The 21,429-nt window shown below is 31.1% G+C and overlaps 1 protein-coding gene across 19 annotated transcripts in view; it reads left to right on the top strand.

Moving 5' to 3' along the window:
• Positions 1-21,429, top strand: part of LOC134688781 (filamin-A-like) — a 69,750-nt gene that overhangs the window by 7,692 nt on the left and 40,629 nt on the right. For 15 of the 19 annotated variants that reach the window (XM_063549457.1, XM_063549470.1, XM_063549465.1 and 12 more), the window contains exons 3-9: positions 12,618-12,869; positions 14,287-14,384; positions 15,089-15,355; positions 15,712-15,789; positions 16,266-16,428; positions 17,856-17,882; positions 20,887-21,099. In XM_063549457.1, coding sequence (XP_063405527.1) covers positions 12,618-12,869; positions 14,287-14,384; positions 15,089-15,355; positions 15,712-15,789; positions 16,266-16,428; positions 17,856-17,882; positions 20,887-21,099 — 1,098 coding nt within the window. The remainder of the gene's footprint in view (positions 1-12,617; positions 12,870-14,286; positions 14,385-15,088; positions 15,356-15,711; positions 15,790-16,265; positions 16,429-17,855; positions 17,883-20,886; positions 21,100-21,429) is intronic. The other 4 variants (XM_063549466.1, XM_063549476.1, XM_063549458.1 and 1 more) reach the window with 1 other exon arrangement.

Genomic DNA, 21,429 nt, shown 5'->3' with positions numbered 1-21,429 from the left:
AATTTTAAATGGTAGAATATGATGGCCCATAGATCTATTGAAGACACAGTTGTTTCATTTGGTCAGACACAAACTGTCAGTTTTAACATTATATACTGCAGGAGAATCAACTTATTTTGTAATATTTAGTTAAGTTTTAATCTTTTTTTATCATCTTTCTGGTCAAAACTATCAAAACTAAGTTCCCATTTTAAGAAAAACACACCCTTCTCCCCTGATATAAAGATTTTATTGTTGTACATGTATATCATGCAGGATAGTCAATTCTGTTATGGATAACAACAGGAAGTGCACATGACAATACTTCAATATCCAGTGTTTTATGAAGATTTATAGATATAAAGTGTATAAAGTATAGGCTCTACTAAACAATACATCAAAGATAGGTTACATCTTTTCAATGCATGTCAGTGGACTGCTAGAAAGAAACATCAATCCAGTCAATTTCTCTTATTATTTTAATATCTAGACATTCATGTTACATATCACGGAGTTTCTTTGAACTGTAACCTTAATTGACAAATTATGTGTGTAAACATCTGTGGTGGGAAAATATAGCCATTAGGGATGGTACATTTGTAGGTATTACATGTATCCTGTGAATGGATTTACTGACAGAGTTAAGTGTGAGGTAGCCTGTCATTTAGTGATCTGGTCACTGTCATAAAATACTATTATTTAACAATAAAGAGCTGTTTGATGGCCTGTTTAAAACTCATAAAGACAGCTATATTACTACCTCTTATTACTTTTAAATGCTGATTTAGTTTGAATTAGACCCCCAGTTGTGTAAGAAAATAGATAGTCCTTCATTTTATGTCACTGACATTAATAACTCTATCTGAAAATAATCTAACACTTTGTACACTTTTTACATAATATTGAATCATTTATAAATGTGATAGTCTAAAACACTTTTGTAATAATATTTAAACATGATAACTTTTGATTTTACACTTAAAAACACTATTGTCATAATATTCATACATAGTAACTTCTTGTACTATAAATTAAAATACTAGTGTCATAATTTTCAGACAAAGTTACTTTTAATACTAGACTAAAACATTATTGTAATAATTTTCAAACAAAGTAACTTTTCAAGTTAAATAAAATACTGACATAGATACTTTCTCTAATCAATAATTTGGTACTTTGTGCATTAGATTTATGATACATTTTATTTGTTACCACAATGGTTTCAATTCATAAATTAGAATTAGTGTATTCATACAAATCTGATCTGTTGATCACTCTGACAGGTTTAATATCTAGAATATATAAAAAGGTGTTTCAGTATTAAAGTTTTTCTGTGTATACATGTGTAAAAAGTAAAACTTAGTCTGACATCAGACCTCAGATCTTTAATAAAAATAATGTTTTGTTGGTTTATTCAAAATATTTGCTTTTAGCAGTAAAAGTTAAAATGATTTAAAATTCTAATACATAATAGTTTTAAAAAGTGTTGTCGGGTTAACTTGTGACATGCAGTCAGGGAAAACTATAATTTTCTTTTTATTGCGGATAAGGTGTTAGTTATTTTCTTCCTTGATCCCTTTTGATCTACCTGAGATTATCAGTATCAGTTATTGAGTATTCTTTGTGATCCCCCCCCTTTTTAACATGCTTTGAGGACTAGTAGTCAGCATCTACATGTACATGTATGTATTTATCAAGCTGTCATATTAGACAAATGGTGCACTAACCAATATATTGCTTCTTCCTTCATTTACCTGGTACTAATTGGGAAAGTGACGTAGAACTTGGAATGATTAGGTGTTCTCTTGTAGAATGATGACATTGCAATGCATCAATGTGCACATGTATAAATACAATGACAGAAATAGACACAGAACTTTGGCAAGATCTTATTACCAGTATCGTTTGTGTAGATCAGCAAAATTTCAGATATTTTTGTCAAGTAATACCTACATGTATACATTGGTTTAGTTTGATATTACATGTATTTTTGTACCCTAAATACTCAAATTAGTAACTTTGAAGTGACTTTAGTAACCTGACTTTCCCAGTAGCCACATTTATTTTGGAATTAGAACTTATAGGTCTTTTTCTGAGCCTTCAATGTAGATTGGAAGCTATGTACAGTGTTAGGTGTTATCCTTGGAGAGCACATCGATCATTCCTGTGTTGATTTGTTACATTATTTATAAACTATACAGTAATTAATTACAGTGTATAAAGAATAATAAAATACCATCTGGTATAAATCTAGGTACAACACTGATCTGTCAAAACCAATTCTGGCAATAATGCTGACAGGGCAAACCATCAAATTCTAGCATTCTGGAGTGGACTTCCCAGTAAGAATTGGTGGTCAAGCTTGGTCTGAAGGGTTGGAAGATTTTGTCATACATACTCTAAATGAACACTTTAACTTTTCTCCTAGCTTACATGTCAACTTTTTTTTTTTAAACTTAAAAAATGACAAATTTTGAGGGCTAGGAGAGACAGGTCAAGATAAAATCAACTTTATACCTGAGTAGTTTTTAAATTTTAAGCTCATAGGGAGTATACCTGGATGTGTTTTTATGAATGTTGTACTTTGACCTGTGTAGTAAAAAGTCCTATAAGAAAAAATTATATCGTTTAAAGTCTTCGTTAAATATTTTGGTATCTGTGATTGAATAGAAAAAAATCCATCATATCACAGTGGGACTCAAAGTATTTTAATCGACACCTAAATCTGTTTGAAATTATATAACTTTTACTTTAATACCATAATAAGACTGCACAGTTGGAATAGTCTAGCTGCCTTTTAATATCTTAGTTTCACTTCAGACTGTATACTTTGAATCTAAGAAAGTTATGTATCCGCCATAAATGTTGAGGAAGTTACATACATGTATGACAGGTGGCTAATCAAACACTCCCATTAATAGACAACTTCACCTTATTTCACTTCTAACTTATTTGTATAGACCATTTCTCTATCCATGACAAGTGGACTTAAGTGTCTTGGTCAGTTATATCAATACTTTTATAATTGAGGAGCTTTAAGAAGATTACTTATAGGAATATCTGGTTACAGAATTTTAAAGTGCTTATATCAGCACTTTAAGACTGTGGGATCATTTAGATTATTTATTTGAGTAAAGGGGTCTGTGACACCTTTCAATGGTAAGACTCAGTTCTAAAAAAAACCTGATTATTGAAATTATTTTCTTCCATCCACAATCCCTCATTGCCATACAATAGTTTGAATATTTCAAGTCTGAAAGGTAATTGTTAGCATTAATCACTTTTAATCTGTACCAACGACATTTACTGGTAAAAAACCTGCTTGCCTCAGAAACATTGTTATTAAAGACGTCATTTCGTATTATCAATCATACATAGATGTACATGTAATATGAATATAAATGAAAAAATGTCATAAATGAATTTGTAACATTCAGTCCTAATACTTTCCATACCTGTGGCAGATAAATAGCCCTGTGGCTCCTGTCTAGGATCATTGGTGCAGAAACCAGCAAATCTTGACATTTTATCAATTACATGATGGTTGTCTTTCACCTTGAAACAGTTTAGTTTCAATATTGGCACATAGCTTTTTTTGGCAACAACTTTAGTGTTTAAAAATGTTCTTGTTTTTTTCAATTCTTAGATTTTTAATCCTTCACAAGAACTGGGATTGGAAGGTCTACCACAATGCTTTTTGTGTGTTTGATGGCCCTTGTTTTCAGCTAATTACTTTGATTTGATTATGCCTTGTATAAAACAAACATACCTCAGGCCTACAGGTCATACTGGTTTGACATTGAGACTTTAACAGCTTATTTTTTTACCATTTTTGTACCCAAGACACATGTTATACATTCTAAAAGATATTTGATATTCTAACATATTTATTTGACATTTGTGACAAAATCTTTAAACCTATAAGAATTTAAGAATAAGAATAAACCTATACCATCATATTGAAGTGTATGTAATTTGTTAGTGAGATTTGTGAAATAAAACTTGCCATCTATGTAGTGAATCACAGATTGATGTTATAACTAGTATAACATTGAAATATGAAACACTTCATTTCTCGTGTCTACCCATGCATATAATGACCAAATTTGGCAGAAACTGAATGAATAAGATATAATAAAATGTTCCCCTATATATAGACTACATCCCATAATAACAGTCGGGTAGCTTGGATATAATCTACATAATCACCTACATTATTGGAGCAGGTTTCTGACATTTGATCGGGATTTATTAATCCTTCTAACGATTAATCTGTCTTTATCAGTCTTTATAGGATGACATATGATAGAAGGAGAGATACTGTCACAGAATTAGGGTATTGTAGGGGAAAAAAGGTGGATATAATTGCTTGAAGGACCAAACCCAACTAGCTAATCTTGTTTTTAAATTCTGCAGTTTACATTTGTGTTATGGTTGATTTACAAGCTATAAAATGTTGTAACATGACTGGATGGTGCAGGAAATAATTTGTAATACAAGAGCCCACCCAATAGATACAAGAAATATAACATGATCTTTATTGATGGTGTTTGTTTGTCATGTTCTGTCAGAGAATTTAATCCAATTCACATATTGACTCAGGATAATGTTGCATGCTGCAATAGGCCAATTATTTTGTTAATGGGTATCCCTCTAACTTAGACAGTTTTGTAATCTGTCTTCCTTAACACAAGATGTATTTGATATAAAGCTTCAATGTGATGGATTCTTCGAAAAGGGGGTTGGGACCCCCAAAAATATATATCTTTTTTGGAGTTTTTACATCACAATCTTTAAAAAAAACTCAAAATCTAAATCTGATGGACATAAAACATCAAATGACCCAAAGAAAAAGTACAGATAGACAAATTAAGCCCCAGTACTCTACACAAAAGGAGAATACCAGATGGAGCATATAATGACCCCTTTAAAAAAAATTGAGACTGAAGATGAATGTTCCAGCATAGGTTGTGTACCATGTTTAATAAATGAGATGAAAATAAGTTCAATGAACGGGATATATCACAGTATATTTCATGTTAGACTAAACAAATGGTAATTGTATTCTGGACTCAGTAAGGTGTAACAAGTGGTTATGTCAACACATAATGGATATGTGTGTGTATACTTACTATTAACCAAATTACTGAAATATACATTGTTATAGATGAGCTGATGCATCACTAAGGAAAGACTGCGTACGACCTTGAGACTTGGCAGGGAACCAGATCTCTCTTATGTTTGCATGTTTTTCTCCTTGGATTTGGATGGTTTTGTTTCAAGCAGTCAGAGCATTCCTTTACAAAAACAGGCATCTGATTTGCTGGAGAATATTACATCAATAAATACACTACAGAATCATTCATTTCAGCATTATTACGTAGTTGTTGATACACATTTCCTCACAATTTGTCTGAATCCCCAAAAGCACTATTTTGATATGCTTGATGTACAACTTGTATTGCAAAAACTGATGATCAAGCAGCTTTAAGAAAATGGGAAAGTGATTATCATTCAGTTTTCTTCTGATTTAATCTACAGTTAGATATATAACCTATATTTTAACGAACCAAAATCAGTTGATAAAAACAATTTCTTTTTAGAATAATGGTATTTTCGAAAGTTAAGTGACCTGAAATTTCACTATTTTATATTTTAGTTATGCCATATGGAGGCGTTCTGTTAAATTCTTCTGCATACATAAAGTTTCAAGTATATCCAAACAGATAAATCATGTGAACTTAAAAAGCTCCACCTAGATTTTTGAAATATAAATGGCATGTGGAAACCTAGATTTGTAAACTTAAATGAATTTTTTATCAGTTTGTTTACTCAAAAGGATTATGTTAAAAAAAGATCTTTTGGAGATAATTTCAGAGGTTTAATTTTATATTTCACAGTAATATACAGACAGATTTAATGATTGAATTTACAATATTTGGGACATTGTTCCAGGTTCTGTTAGAACAAGCTATAGTTTTACCATTTCAGCTATTTCTGTAACTATTAAGTCTCAGACAGAATTATTTTTAACTTGTCTACCAACATTCTAAAGGCTGGTTAAACTGAGGATAAATCTTATTATTACATTGATAAGAAGTAAGACGTATTTGTGTTCTATTTTATGTAAATGATAGGCCTTTATACAAATGAAAGAACCAAACCTAGTGCTGTCTTATAATCACTGATTTATTCCAAATGGTCACTTGAAGTGGAAAAAATAGGTGAGGTACCAAATTAGTCCTATTTTCATATGACAAATGATGCCATAAGCCGATGTACAATAATTCTGTTTCCAAACCTAAAATATAAACAGCAGATTTTATGATCAGTCCCCCAAAAAATAAGGTTGAAGTTAACCTTGTCTAAATCAGTTTGACAATTTTTTTTTAGAGGGATGAGTTGACTTATTTGCCTTAAAATGAACTCATTGGATAGAACTGGGTTCATTGATAATATAAGTGTTTGATAGATATATAGATGGATGATGGATGGATGTGAAATTTCCAGTATCAAATAATACATTCTCCTTAAAGATAATGATGACATGCTAACATCATCTACTACTTGCTGGGATTTAATTAAAAATGATAGTTACCAAGGTTAAGACATTCAAGCGTACATGCACTAATAGCTGAACAGAACCAACTACTAGTAATCATTGAAAGTAAAAGTTTGACAACTCCTGTTTCTAGTATCATAAACCTCCTCATTAGGTATGGTCAAGACAATAGTTTGAAAAGCCTAAAAATTTGTTATATATATATATATATATATATGTAATAAAGTTTGGAATATTCATGATCAGTTTCCTTAGACATAGACTATTGAAATATAATGGGTTTACTGTCTTGCAAGATTTCCTGTGATGTATCTAGTTTATCATTTGGGTTGTCTGTCTAATGAGGCTAGTTTTGTCAATTAAACTACAACTTTCATCTCTATCATGATCATTGGGAACCAATAATGACTAGACTGTTCTTGTTTTAAGTTTAAGAAACCTGTTTAAATTTCATACTTGATCGACATATATTTTTATTTCCGTTTTTGGTGTCAGAGTACAAGGAGATTATTGTTTCTCATCTTTCAAAAAGAAGGATCTGGTGTTGTAATTTGGGTTATCTCCGATACAACCACATTTTAGCTATGGTAAATAGCTACATTGTATCTTCCAAATATTTGCATTGACCTATGTATATCCACACAGATTGGTCTAGTTGTATTTTTAGAGTTGAAGCCAGTGTGAGGTACTTAGTTTACAAGGTGTTTCCATTTTCATTGTTACTAAAACAATCTTAATAAGCATTTCTGCTATGTTTATTTAACTCTCGCCCATATGTACTTCTCTTTGAGATACAATTTTGATAGCTCTGGATTCATACAGAGTGATGATAGGAAGATGTCTTAAGAATGTATGCTGCACTTGATAAAACTCAGGAAGGAATGCACCAACCGTAGTTGTTCCCTTTTATATAGGTACTCTGTTGTGTACTAGTAATTTATGGGCTGAGGTTTGCTAAAACATGAGAAAATGCAATTTTTTACCTTTCAATATAATTTCTTTTTATTTCACTTCATACGTTTTTTAACTAGCATATATTAATTAGTTGAATCTCTTCTCTCAGATGTAATTAAATTAAGTTGGGTGTTACTGAAGGTCATTTTAAACTACAAATATCCTGAATGTTAATTTGAAAGAACATGTAGAGCTGTTTTTACCAAAGGAATTCCTCAGCATGACAAATTTCAGGCTATAAACTATTTATCAGTGCATGGAACATGTGTTCTTTTTTTATTTGCTCATGCTACATATAGGATTACAACCTACATATATTGTTTGTGCAAAAGCTCACTTTTGTACCTTCATCATTGATTTCTACTCAAGAAGGGGGCCTAAATAGTCTAGGTAGTTTGTTCATCTACTGTTTCAGAAGCCTTTCAACATTTAAGTTGTGAGTTTGAACCCCTGGCAAGGCTTAAGTGCTTTCAAATCTAATTAGAATTGCTTAGGATTGTCAGTTTTTCCTGCAGAATATATGTGAATCACTCTGGCTTCCTCCACCAATAAAAACCAACTACCACCTATAGTGTTGAAAGTGGTGTTAAACACATACAATTATCTATTCCACAACTCTATTAAAGTACAATCTCCAACTTAACTTAGACATAAATGAAAAAGTTTTTATATGTACCAGTTGTTCTATCATGAAATAGAAGTAGTTCCTTCATAATATAAGTTCGAAGCGGGAGATATTTTGTATTTTTTTCCCCTTGAATTTTATTCCTAATAGAATAAAGGTATAATAAAATTATACCTTGACACATTCCATCTGAAAAAGGGTGTCTTTTTAATGAACAAAGTGTAAATATGAGGATTTTTTTCATTAGTTCCTATGCTTGATAGTATTAAAGTGGATAGAAGGAGGGTAATGAAGATATGTGTTTTGGTATAAAAGCTAGGTTTGATGGTATCAAGTTAATTGTAGAGGTTACAGGGCATAATCTTCTTTTTTTATGACCATAGTGAAGAGGAATATCAAGAAACAGTTCTGTTTTCAGCAGATTTTAAAAACAGATGCAGACTTCTATGTAGAAATTATGACATGCTTAAATGTATTACTAATCAGTGACCTCCTGTCATAACTACAAAAATAGTTACAGACAGATACAGTTACATTAAAACAAACTGCTGACTGTGCCCCTCTACTTCATGAACTATAACCTTTAACATTTTTAAATGTCCATTTAAAGTAAAGTGGTATTTAAACAGTGTTATTATTGTACTGGTTATGTTTACAAATGAATTAGGATTTGGAAGTTGTTGTTTGCAGTGATTCATGTCTCTATCTCACTGTGCAGTCTCTATCTCACTGTGCAATTGTTATCTGTAATTGTGGACATAGATTTAAAAACATTACTACCTTAATGCTATATGGTCATCAGTTACATAAATAGTACTTCCATATGGATTTATTAGGCTTTTTTCCTCATTGGTCCCTCTTATTTATTCATTATTGTTTTTTTTTGCTATCCATGATGATTTATTATGTCTGTTTATTGTTTGTGTATAACCTATCAGAATAATGGAAAGTTTCCATGTTTACATAATAATCAGTGATAATATAATATATTTTTACTCTTATGTTAATCATTAACTTTCTGCAAGTATTATTGGAAGCCAAGATTTTCAAGAGACAACGAACTGACTGTTCAGCATGATAGTTCATCTTACATGTACCCATCTGAGTTGACTGAATGCTGCCAATATGCACTTTATTGCAAAAAAAAGAGAAGAAACAAAAATACCATTTATTTTAAAAAGTACATACACACCGATGGTATTCATCATTTAAAGGTTAATCAGTCTAGTGCTCTACCTCACGTAAACCTCATGTTTAGATAGATATACAATATTTTGACTGGGAGTGGGAAAATTAACCATCTATTAATCATATGCATGTGTGGTTACAACATTGTTATCTGACATGCATTCATTAAAAATTATGTAAATGTAGACTGCTTTAACTTGCATAGTTATACCATAGATATATGGTTATACTGAAAAGGGCATTTAATGTTATTCATTCAGTTTGAAAATGTTAGGTCATTAACCTCTTATTTAAAAAGAATAGTAACTGCTTACATTAACTTTTAGTGGAATGAGGCAGAGTTTTAGAATTATAAGTTTAATATATAAAAAAAAACTTAAATGCAGAAACTGAATGAATAAATCAGTCTTGTTGAGAACAGGAATGTAATATTTTTCAAAGAGCTGAACAGTCACAATCCCTTATTTAGACTAACAGAAAATCTGAGAAGAAAACCTAGTATTTTAAAAATGGAGATCCCATTTTCCTATTTAACAAGAAATTCCTTTTGATTTGGATGCAATTTTATCTGCTTCTTCTTTTGTATTGTATGCCATAAAGAATCTATTTAGGTACTTACACAGACAAGTGATGTGTGATTATAAAGGATACTTGAAACCTTGACTTTTAAGTATTGTCCATAGTAATTTTAAAATGCTTTGGGCAACATTTGACTAAGACCCTGTATTACAAGCATGGACTATATCCTTCAGCAGAATGAAACAGTTTATACAAAGCCTTCAAAATTTGCTTTCAGTAATTTAAACCCACTAAACGAAAAAGTAAATAGCAATTTAATATACATTCTTTAAAGACTTCCGTGCAAATAGTTGATGATAAGTTAATTGAGATCAGCAAATTCCGTATCAGTTACACATTTAAGGAAATGCTCAATTTGTTGAGATATTTAATTAGTAGGTGTAAAAGTGTGTACACATAAGATATCAAACAAAACATGTCTTACTCATAAACCGAATACCTAAATATTATGACGTTTGTCTGCATTAATAATAATATGCAAATATTTGGCTCATATAGAAAGTGGGGGTGGGTGAAAATTAAGATGTAAAATTAATTTACAGGTACCGGTAATATAGATAAGATATGATACATTACATTAAAATATAATAAGTCTGCAGGAATTTGTACTTGTCTAAAAAGTATTACAATCAACATTTATTTATGTACTCAAGTGTAGGAGTTATGATAAAACTTGATTTTTATTGACATAACTGATTACCAAGGGTTATTTCAGATAATGTTTTTTCTCAAATATTTAAAAAATCTTCCTGAAAAAGAGTGGAATTTTATAGCAGATGTTTAGCTGAGTACAAAGTTTTCCTTATTTTATTGATAGATTGATAAAGATGGTGTATTTTTCTAACGTTGAAATAATGGTTGACCATCAAAATAATTTATTAGTAGGAATTATTGGTGGTCTATTCAGAGGAGTATTATGAGAGGGAGGGCATAGGGGGGCACATGACTCGAGTGGGGCCCCTCTTGTAAAAATTTATCAATCTGCGTATACTTCAAGGCTGTTTGTTCGTTTACAGTGAAATTATGTTGACTCATCAATAAGCAAGAAGTTAATTTTTCTGGTCATCAAAATGTTTATTTTTTATTCTTGAGTATCATAAATCTGTTTCTTTTCAAATTCCATAGCCCGACATTTTAATTATTTCCCATCACTATGGTAAATAGACAAAAAAGTCAAATAAGAGATGACACAATGCTGGTTTCCTGCTGTTCCTAATCATGAGGATATGTTAGATGTATTGAGCTAACTATCCAGGACAACCAAATATGAACATTTAGCAACACCTCTTTGAGATTCTGTCTGACAGTTCATCATGATAACAGACTATTTTACAAGGATGGCGGGTCATTGTCTGAATGGAAGCTTGTAAGCTGACTTGGCTGGGTTATTGTCTGAATGGAAGCTTGTAAGCTGACATGGACATTTGATTAGGGTTATCATGACTTCAATGTTTTGTTGATCTGTTTACTATAAAGCATCTGCTTTTTCCTTTGATTTATTGGTACTTAAGTGAGAGATGAAAAAATGAGAAGCATTGATATAGTTGAAGTTAAACAGATCAGAATAATCTAAGGAGGCTAGAATAAGTCCATCTTGACAGGGTAAAGGAAGGGAAGGATTTCCTTAACCTGATGGTTCATCTCATTACATTTTCATAATTTTATCTTACACATTTGATTTGACCAGTCTGTGACTTAAGGATGTTGAAAGTTGTTTTAAAGAGGAATGTACTTTTAAAGTTGGATGGGAAATGAAAATTGCATAGAAATGAATGATGCAGTTTTTGTCTTGCCTGAAAGAAAAGACATGGAAGTTTGATAGGATCTAGATGCATAGATCAATGATATTTTCTATAAAGCTGTATTATTATAAATAAACATAAGTTTGACGACTATTTCAAGGCCCTGTCCCCTTGTTATAGTCTAGCAACTTTTAATTAATTAGAAGTGTTGCTGTCCATCAGATTATCTTTTTCTGAATTTTCTGCCAGCAGGGGATACATACCGTTTATTTAAGTTAATTAAAATTTGACGTTAAAAAGTACTTGAAACCAACACCTTCTATTCCTCAAGGCTATGTGGATCCTTCAATCTCTGAGACTCTAACATCAAGGCAATCCTGTCAGCCTTTTGTTTTTGCCATTTAAAAAAGGAAGGTTTAAACAATTTATCATACCGTTATTATGTAAGTTAATACTTCACAAATAACAAACCCTATTTGAGTCACATTGTAAATATGGCATTTATTAAGTGCATTAACATATGAATTAATGTCAACAAGATTACCTTGATATACACGTCTAAAGAAGGTGGTCAGAGTTTTCTCCCTTTGTGAGAAATTACTCATGGTATAGCTGAAACATTATATAAATATTGATATTGGACAAGTACCAGACAAATAAATAGACAGTCTAAACTATTTTGAACTTTAACCTTTTAATGTAACATCTAGTATTATTGTTTTGTAATTGAAATGATGGGCTATTATGATTATTCTAAAATAATAATCATATAAAATCAAGTGCATTTTACGTGTTTTTCAATGATTCACATTAAGTTCTTCAAACCAACCTAGCCGTTGAAGTATACAGGTCATTTACATGTTCATAAAAGTAGAAATGAATGTTCGACACGATTATATGTGCATTGAAAATAAATAATCACTGCAATGAAATAAAATAAACTCATCCTAACAATGCATATTCTTATAGCTATATTTTTTACTTTCAGATTCTTCAGACATTGTAGATAGTAACTTGAAGCTCATCCTTGGGTTGATATGGACCCTTATTTTACATTACTCAATCTCCATGCCCATGTGGGAAGGCGAAGAGCCCGGACCACAGGAAGGAGGCCCAACACCCAAACAAAGATTGCTCAACTGGGTACAAAGTAAAGTACCAGATATTCCTATCAAGAACTTCAACAATGACTGGAACAATGGTAAAGCAATCGGTGCTTTGGTTGATGCTGTTGGACCTGGTAGGTTAACATAGAATTATAATTGCAAAATAAAACAGTGATACCTGTCATTGAGTAACCAGGGCCACGTTCAATATTGTATCTGCTACATAGTGCTACATAGATTTTGACTATTGAACGTGTAGCTATAGATTAGCTGCTACATAGCTGCTACAATATTGAACTCAACCCAGATGTCTGCAGACAATAACTGGGAGTGTGACCCAATAAGACCATACAATACAATACTTTTTCTTTAATGATAATCAAATACACAATTGGGGCACTGAACATAAACAATTATAATACAAGACATACATAAACCTTTGTAAGATATAACAAGGCTTTTAAAAAGTTGGTTAGAGAAACCGAATTTACTTTAAAATTTATTTAAAATACATTTTCATCCCAGCTGCGCTTTAAATGCCAGGAGAAATGAATAAAAAATGCAACGCCAAATTATTTCAGTATTACAACAAAAACCAAGGTTATATGCCTAAAGCTCACCAATTTGAGTCATTAATAAATATCAGATTTCAAAATAACATTAATATGGTATAATATGTTAATTATTCATTTTTTTGGTATTTTGTTAAAATTGAATATGGTTCATTGGTTTTGAATTCATCTTTTACTTCTTTATCTTAGTACCAAATATAGACAGGCCAAACAAATTTCATACAATAATAATATAGTGTAGCTTAGTTTGAACAAGTTGGCCTTGCTTTCAATTATCCTACCCTAACCATGAGCTAGTTTCGTTCATTTTAGGATTAACAATAGGAACAAAAAGGGTTAACATGGCTTTGATGAGTGAAATAGATACAGGACTTCTGAAATGATATACCAAAACATATTAAATTATTTAATTTATAATGAAAACCAATAAACGAATCAAGGCCTTGCGGAAATACAAATGACATTATCCTAGGGCCAATTAAACATTAAATTGCAAACTGCATATTAGTTCTTTCAGGAAGCATTCAGATAGATGATGAATTCAATATTAACTTTTTTTTACAAACTATGAATATTTTAATTTAGCTTCTATTAAGAAAAACAAATGCCACATTTGATTTGATTTGTATTGTTTGGGGTTGTGGTTCACTGTTTAGAAATACTCTGAGTTTTTGAGATCATGTCTATCCTGGTCTGCAGGCCTTGTTGTCTGAAATTCTTATGAGCCCTGTAATATATCATGTTTGAGTTTGATTATTTGATTACATGTACCCTATCTATACATACATGTAACCATCTTTGTGTAACAAAAACAAGACGGTCTTGAGTAAGTAACAACCTTGGTTAATGTGAAGAGCAAAGAACAAATGGTTGACCATGTCTAGGGAAGATGAATACGTTCCTGTTGGAATATGAAATATTGAATTCCATAGCCTGTTAAAGTTCTGTACATAGGTATTCATTATTTTTCTTTTTTCAGGTTTGTGCCCAGACTGGGAGGACTGGGATCCCAAGAATGCCAAGAAGAACGCCAAAGAGGCCATGGATGCTGCAGAGAAATGGCTTGATGTTCCTCAGGTATGAAACCCTATAATCAATGTTTATAGACAGCTTAAATACAACACTAATTTCTCCCATTAAGATCAAATCCTTATTTTTCTGTCATATAGATCAGAGTGTATACTTCTTTCCTTGGATTGCAGTTGAAGGTGCAATATATTCGTATCAACTAGCTTGATATGAAATATTGCATAATTGTTCACGCAGCGTAGAATTGGTGATGAGTAGTCAGGGTCAGGAAAGCATATCACAAGTGACTATGAAGTATGTTCTTCACTATATATATACCTCAGTCTATCCTATTATCTACTACCTGGATGTTACTTTGTAATTTCAATGCAAACAGTTAGGGATATAAAACAACCATGATTGTTTAAAGTTTATAATGTTAAATTATTAAGGGTCATAAAAAGACATAAATATTTCGGTGATAAGTGCTTGTTAAGCAAATCAAAATGGCTGAATCCCAGGAGTCTAAAAAAAAGGAACAATGGATTTGGACAATGGAGGAAGAGGAAGAGGAGGTATTTGATGAAAGTTTATCATGTACCTCACTGAAGGTTTGGATCTACACATGCTTGTACTGTAAAATTTTCTTTTGTAATCAAATTCAAAATTTGATGGTTAATTGAAGAAAAGTGAAACTACTGCAGAATAATCTCAAATGTGTGCTATTGATTTGTTTTTTAATATAACTAATTTGCTTAATAATTTTGTTTTAGCTCATTAAACCAGATGAAATGACCAACCCTAAAATTGATGAGATGTCCATGATGACATATCTTGCACAGTTCCCCAAGGCTAAACTGAAGCCAGGAGCACCACTCCGTCCAAAACTTAACCCAAACCGTGTCAGAGCCTATGGTCCAGGTCTGGAGCCCAAGGGTAACCAAGTTGGAGCACCTGCCAGATTTACCGTGGAAACATTCTCTGCTGGATCAGGATCTTTAGAGATCACAGTATTGAATCCTAAAGGCGTAAAAGAACAGGTAACTTCTTATTCACTATAGCTTCAAAAGAAATAAGTTAAAAGAATTATTATCTATTTCAGGATTGATTGGTAAGGTGAATATGCTAAAGACTTTTGAATATTGTGAAGTCTCTTAATTTGTGTAGTCTAGATTTATATGTATGAAAAGAAAAAAGAAGCTGATAGAAATTTAAAATCAGTTAGGAAAGATTTTACAAAATACCCAACATTCAAAATATAAAGAAAAGAGAACCTATACTGTATACATGTACATGAAATCAATTTCAAATCATATCATATTGAATCATGCAAATAAATTTAGTGTTGGTAGTTGATTGTTTTCGTATACTAATAGCATATAATTTTGTGTTTCAGTGTGAAGTTGTTGACAATAAAGACAGAAACATGACATACTCCTGTGTATATGTTCCCAGCACAGAGGGAGAATATAAGGTAACAATGATCTGCATAATTATTTTGTTCTGAAAAAAATAAGTTTGAAATCCTATATCCACTAATAAACACTACATTTTACCAAATGAAGTATTGTCATTTCAGAAAATTTCCAATCATTTACATCAAACTCTGATTAAACTGTATGAGGTTTGGAATGACATTTACTCTCAATACTATCTTGACAAATGGATTAAAAAAAAATAATTTAACGAAACATTGATAGTGGAAAAAGGGAGATAATCACAAACAAAATATAAGTTATAAACATTAGTTTGGGTATAAATATTGATTTTGTCTACTAATGAGAGTTTTGGACAGATTTAGGTTAAAAAAGAGGGACACTTATTAACCTAACAAAAAATGTTTATCATATCAAATATGAAAGGAATTTTGATGTTGATATAAATGATAAATTATACCAAATACTAGTACATCAAAATTTTATAACTGTAAATGTGTGATTGTATTGCTAGGTCATCATTAAATTTGGTGCTAAAGAAGTCAACAAGAGTCCATTCAAGGTTAAAGTTGAAGGAGCAGCTGGTGATGCCTCAAAGGTCAGTGCCGCTGGACCTGGTATCGAGAAAACTGGAGTTGTTGCCTCAAAGAGAACCTACTTTGAAGTGTTCACCAAAAGTATGTATTGTTTTAACCTTGCCTCTTTTGAATGTGTTTTTATTGACATGGAAATAATGTTAGATGATTTTATTGATAGTTATCAATTGTTATACTTAGTTAGGTTCTAGTTTTTGGATTACATTTGGTTATTGGCAAATGAAATTTTTACTTTCAAGCAGCTTTGATTGAACAGATCCCTTCCCTTTTATATTTGATCATTTTATAAGTAGTTTTCTAATGCAATATGAAACTTGATTGGATGCTGCTGGCTGTCAATTCTGATGTATGGTCAGTCATTGAAAAAAATGGTTGCTCACTCTGACAACATATTTAAAAATTTAAAAATGTTGACAAGTATTGCATTAGAACAGGAATAACAGTACTTTATTGAAAAAGTTGCCACTATAAACTTTTGATTTGCTGCTCATATAAACTCCTGTAAAACTGCCAATTGACAAAGTGGGAATTTTTCAAATACATTACTGGTATTTCTTAATTCACATACATTTCACAAACACACATACATATTTTGGCTTACAGGCCATTTCACAAAATAATATTTGGTTCTACATCCTTTTTTTTTTATTTAGTAGTAAGGGTTTGCAACACTTACTGAATGTAAGGTTCAAGTAGAACTGGCAAATTGATAATGTTCAAAAAAAATAAATTTATAAGAGTTTAACAGGAAATTTAAATTTAAATTGGATACCAGTGATTCTATGTTCTATAAGTTATTTGGTTCTTAGATACTAAATAGATGACAGATTAAGATGGCATCAAATTTATGTATTTTTTTCCAACAATTTCATGGTAAAGATCCACCTGATGCTTTCTTTATTTCTCACAGCATAGAATTAAGATGTCAATAGATTCGATATTATTTGTAAATTACCAAAGTTTTCTTTAAGATTGTCCCCCCCTTGGCCCAAAAGAAATTTGTAAGAAAATCAACAACTCAAGTTCCGTCCTTTTACATTTAATTTCTCTATACGATTGGTTATTTTTCAATGTCTGAGAACCAGATATTTTTGATGGCATTATATTAGAATAGATTGTTGTTTGGAGAGTAATTTAAGCTTTTAGTATATAGTCTTGTGTTTGAGCAGTTTTATCATAACTTAAAAGTGTTTGATTAGTGTACTAACTTGAACGTCATTATGTTGTTTAATTATTAGTAGAATAAGACTTCAAATTTCTCCAGTGGTAGATTGAGTGTTCATGAACTTACATATATCTCCATATGCTGTTCCAACATCTATATATATTTTATGCTTCATAATGTTTTGTTTTGGTGTACAAGATTTTTCCAGGGAATTTTTGAAAAAAGACCTTAGTTACTACTATAAATATGAGTTCCCTGGAAAAATCTGTATGGGAAGTTATAATTTATTAAATGGTTGGAGTTTTAATTATAACACCCTTGCTTTCCTAAATTAATTTAATAGATTCTGGAGCGCCAATACCTAAAAAGGGTGAGTACATCGAGGAGACCTATTCTTTCCTTCTTCATTCCATTTGTTTCTACCTTAATCCATGCATATCATTCACTAAGCTTTATGCTTCACTCTGCACAGATATATGGTGGAGGATACAGTTCTTTTACTAGTTTCATTGTTTGGATTCTCTACAAAGCAATGCTCAATGTTTTGCTTATGATAATACTTCAATGGCTTTCTTAACATTTTTTTTTCAAAAATATTTAAAAAACTGGATGAAAGTTGCAAGATTTCTAGTTAAAAGTAAAAATATTTCCTAAATCAATAGGTTGAAGTATTTTGATTAAAAAAAAAGCAATTGGACAAACTATGAGAAAAAATAGAAAATATTTTATTTGGCTTTAAAAAATACAGTGTTATTTAAATACTTTTTGACAGAATAAAGTGTTCTGTAAATTCAAGGTAAATACGTTCAATACCACTATAAGTGCTTTATTTTTTCAAGATCATTGATAATGAAAATATTTGAACTTTATGCTTTTAGCTGTTGATTTGTAATGGATAGTTAACTTTGGCTTTGATTTGTGTTAAAATAAACATCAAAAGAAATTTTTTTGCATTATTTATAAAAGGCTTTTTACACATCCTGTATTATGAATATCTGATATATATAGCAGTCAGTGCAAACACAAACTAGTAAAAGAACCTTACAGAAATTCTATATTCATCTTATATTTTCTATGTCTCACTTTTTTCACAGTGTCTGTGGTTTGTTTTAATAAGTGTTCATAAATTTTAGTCTGAAGAATTTTCATTCTTTTAACAAAATCTTAAAAAAGAGATTCATTGGAAGAACTTTATCCTATTTTGATAAATATCCAATCCTTAAGTGAGATATTTTTGTCGAGCCTTCGACTTTAGTCGAAAAAGCGAGACTAAGCGATCCTACATTCCGTCGTCGTCGGTGTCGTCGGCGGCGTCAACAAATATTCACTCTGTGGTTAAAGTTTTTTAAATTTTAATAACTTTCTTAAACTATACTGGATTTCTACCAAACTTTGACAGAAGCTTGTTTATGATCATAAGATAGTATCCAGAAGTAAAATTTTTAAAAATAAAATTCCATTTTTTCCGTATTTTACTATAAATGGACTTAGTTTTTTCTGCAGGGAAACACAACATTCACTCTGTGGTTAAAGTTTTTAGAATTTTAATAACTTTCTCAAACTATCCTGGGTTTGTACCAAACTTGGACAGAAGCTTGTTTATGATCATAAGATAATATCCAGAAGTAAATTTTGTAAAAATAAAATTCCATTTTTTCCGTATTTTACTTATAAATGGACTTAGTTTTTTCTACGGGGAAACATTACATTCACTCTGTGGTTAAAGTTTTTAGAACTTTAATAACTTTCTTAATCTATCCTGGGTTTGTACCAAACTTGGACAGAAGCTTGTTTATGATCATAAGATAGTATCCAGAAGTAAATTTTGTAAATAAATAAATCCATTTTTTCCACATTTTACTTTTAAATGGACTTAGTTTTTCTGAGGGGAACCATTACATTCACTCTGTGGTTAAAGTTTTTAAAATTTAAATAACTTTTTTAAACTATCCTGGGTTTGTACCAACCTTGGACAGAAGCTTATTTATGATCATAAGATTGTATCCAGAAGTAAAGTTTGTAAAAAGATTACTCATTTTTTTCTGTAATTTACTTTTAAATGAACTTAGATTTTCTTACAATCATAAAATAGTAACAAGAAGAATATTTTTATTGATTTTTTTCCTCATTGTTGTTGAGCCAGCGATTTACAGCAAAAATAGGCGAGACACTGGGTTCCGCGGAACCCTTACAAATTTTTTGTCTGTCTTGATAACGTTTGTTTTGCACATACCATGTCTTGTCCTTGTCTGTCTCTGTCATGCAGCCATTCTATATGTCAAGTAATGTTAATGTGGTAAGTCATTCACATGAACTTCGTTAACCACCGCAGTCCTCTGTTGTAACATCTCTCTTTTCCATATTTTATGGAAATCGTACAATTTGGAAAATTTATTTGGATGTACATTTATTTGTATTTACATGATTAATATAAGCACCTGTGCCCAACATGACACCACCTTCAACCTGTTAGTTGAACTTTTTGTCAAGACTTTATTTTAAGCAAAAAACATAAAAACATTTTGTGTGTTAAGTTTGATAGTTTTGATCTGTCATGTTCTCTCATTACTTGTTTACTTCAATTAAATTTTTCAATAAACTGACGATGTTTCAAAGAAAAAGGATGCAAATTGTCTGAAATGTTTTGCTTCATGCAATTCATTTTGAGTAATCTTTTCCACTGAAGATCTGGCTTTTAGCCTGGAATGACACTGGCCTTTTCAACTGGATTCAATACAAAGAACATTCCATTTCATACTTCATTTCATTCACATATATCATACTTTATATCTTTCTTCTTTTAGGATTTATATTTCACTTGTGCATTTGTTTATATATATTACAATGTATACAGTAAGATGTGGGGTTTAGTCTACTTATTATACTAGATTTTCAATATATATTAAGAAATGTTGCAATTTGTGGCAATAGGAAAAATCTTAATTTTCCAATTGAATTACAATGGATATTATATGATAAATTTATAGAAGTGTTAAAAGTAAAGTTATAAAAAGATGATCGCAGGACACATTTCTTTCTTTAAGATTTTAAAAGTAAACTTAAAAGTGAAAGTTAGAATATATTTGATTAAATGATAGCTAGATACATAATTTAGGTTGCAGATGCTAGTCTTACTTTTGTATGGAATTTATTATTTATAACCGCATTAGATTTATTACCTAATTTTATTAATTTCCAACATACGGTCAATGCATAAAACAAAGTATTCTTGATCTGCATTACACCAATGTATGAAAAGTTAGCATGACTCAAGATTTCATTTGGTGATACTTTTCTTTCTTGGTTTTTGAAAGATTTAATAAATATATTGTTTGACCATTGTTTGAGTTTTGAGATTTTTTTTTTACTTGCAGAAGCCGGCAAAGGAAATGTGGACGTTGTTATTCTTGATCCACATGGTCGTAAAGACACCATTCGTCCAAGCATCAACCTGGCCCCTGGTAAAGAGAAGGAGGGAATTTACCTTGTAGAATATGTGGCTTTGGAAACTGGTTTACATTCTGTCAATGTTTACTTTGCTGGACAACAGATTCCTAAGTCTCCATTTGGTGTGGGTGTAGGAGCAGGTAAATACAACATTATATAACTTGCTGGGCCAAGTTCGGATGGATATCTAGAGTAGATGGGATTGACATGGTCATATATAACATCTGTTATGATTGGATATAGGCTTTCCCGCCATTAACACTCGAGCCCTAGGTTGTGGCAGGGTTCCTAGAGATCGACTTGACATCCCAGATTTTATGATGTCCATCTAATCAAATTTGAATGTAAACATATTCAGAGTAGGGGCCTTGTACTTCTGGTAATCTAGAGACCTTTCTCTTCAAATTATTTACCGTTCACATGGAACTCTAGTCAGAACTCGAGATCCATCCGAACTTTGCCCTGGATAT

This window comes from Mytilus trossulus, chromosome 1 (assembly GCF_036588685.1).
Source record: "Mytilus trossulus isolate FHL-02 chromosome 1, PNRI_Mtr1.1.1.hap1, whole genome shotgun sequence".
Lineage (NCBI taxonomy): Eukaryota > Metazoa > Mollusca > Bivalvia > Mytilida > Mytilidae > Mytilus > Mytilus trossulus.
Note: the sequence above shows the minus strand (reverse complement) of the source record. Positions and strands in the feature narration are given on the sequence as shown.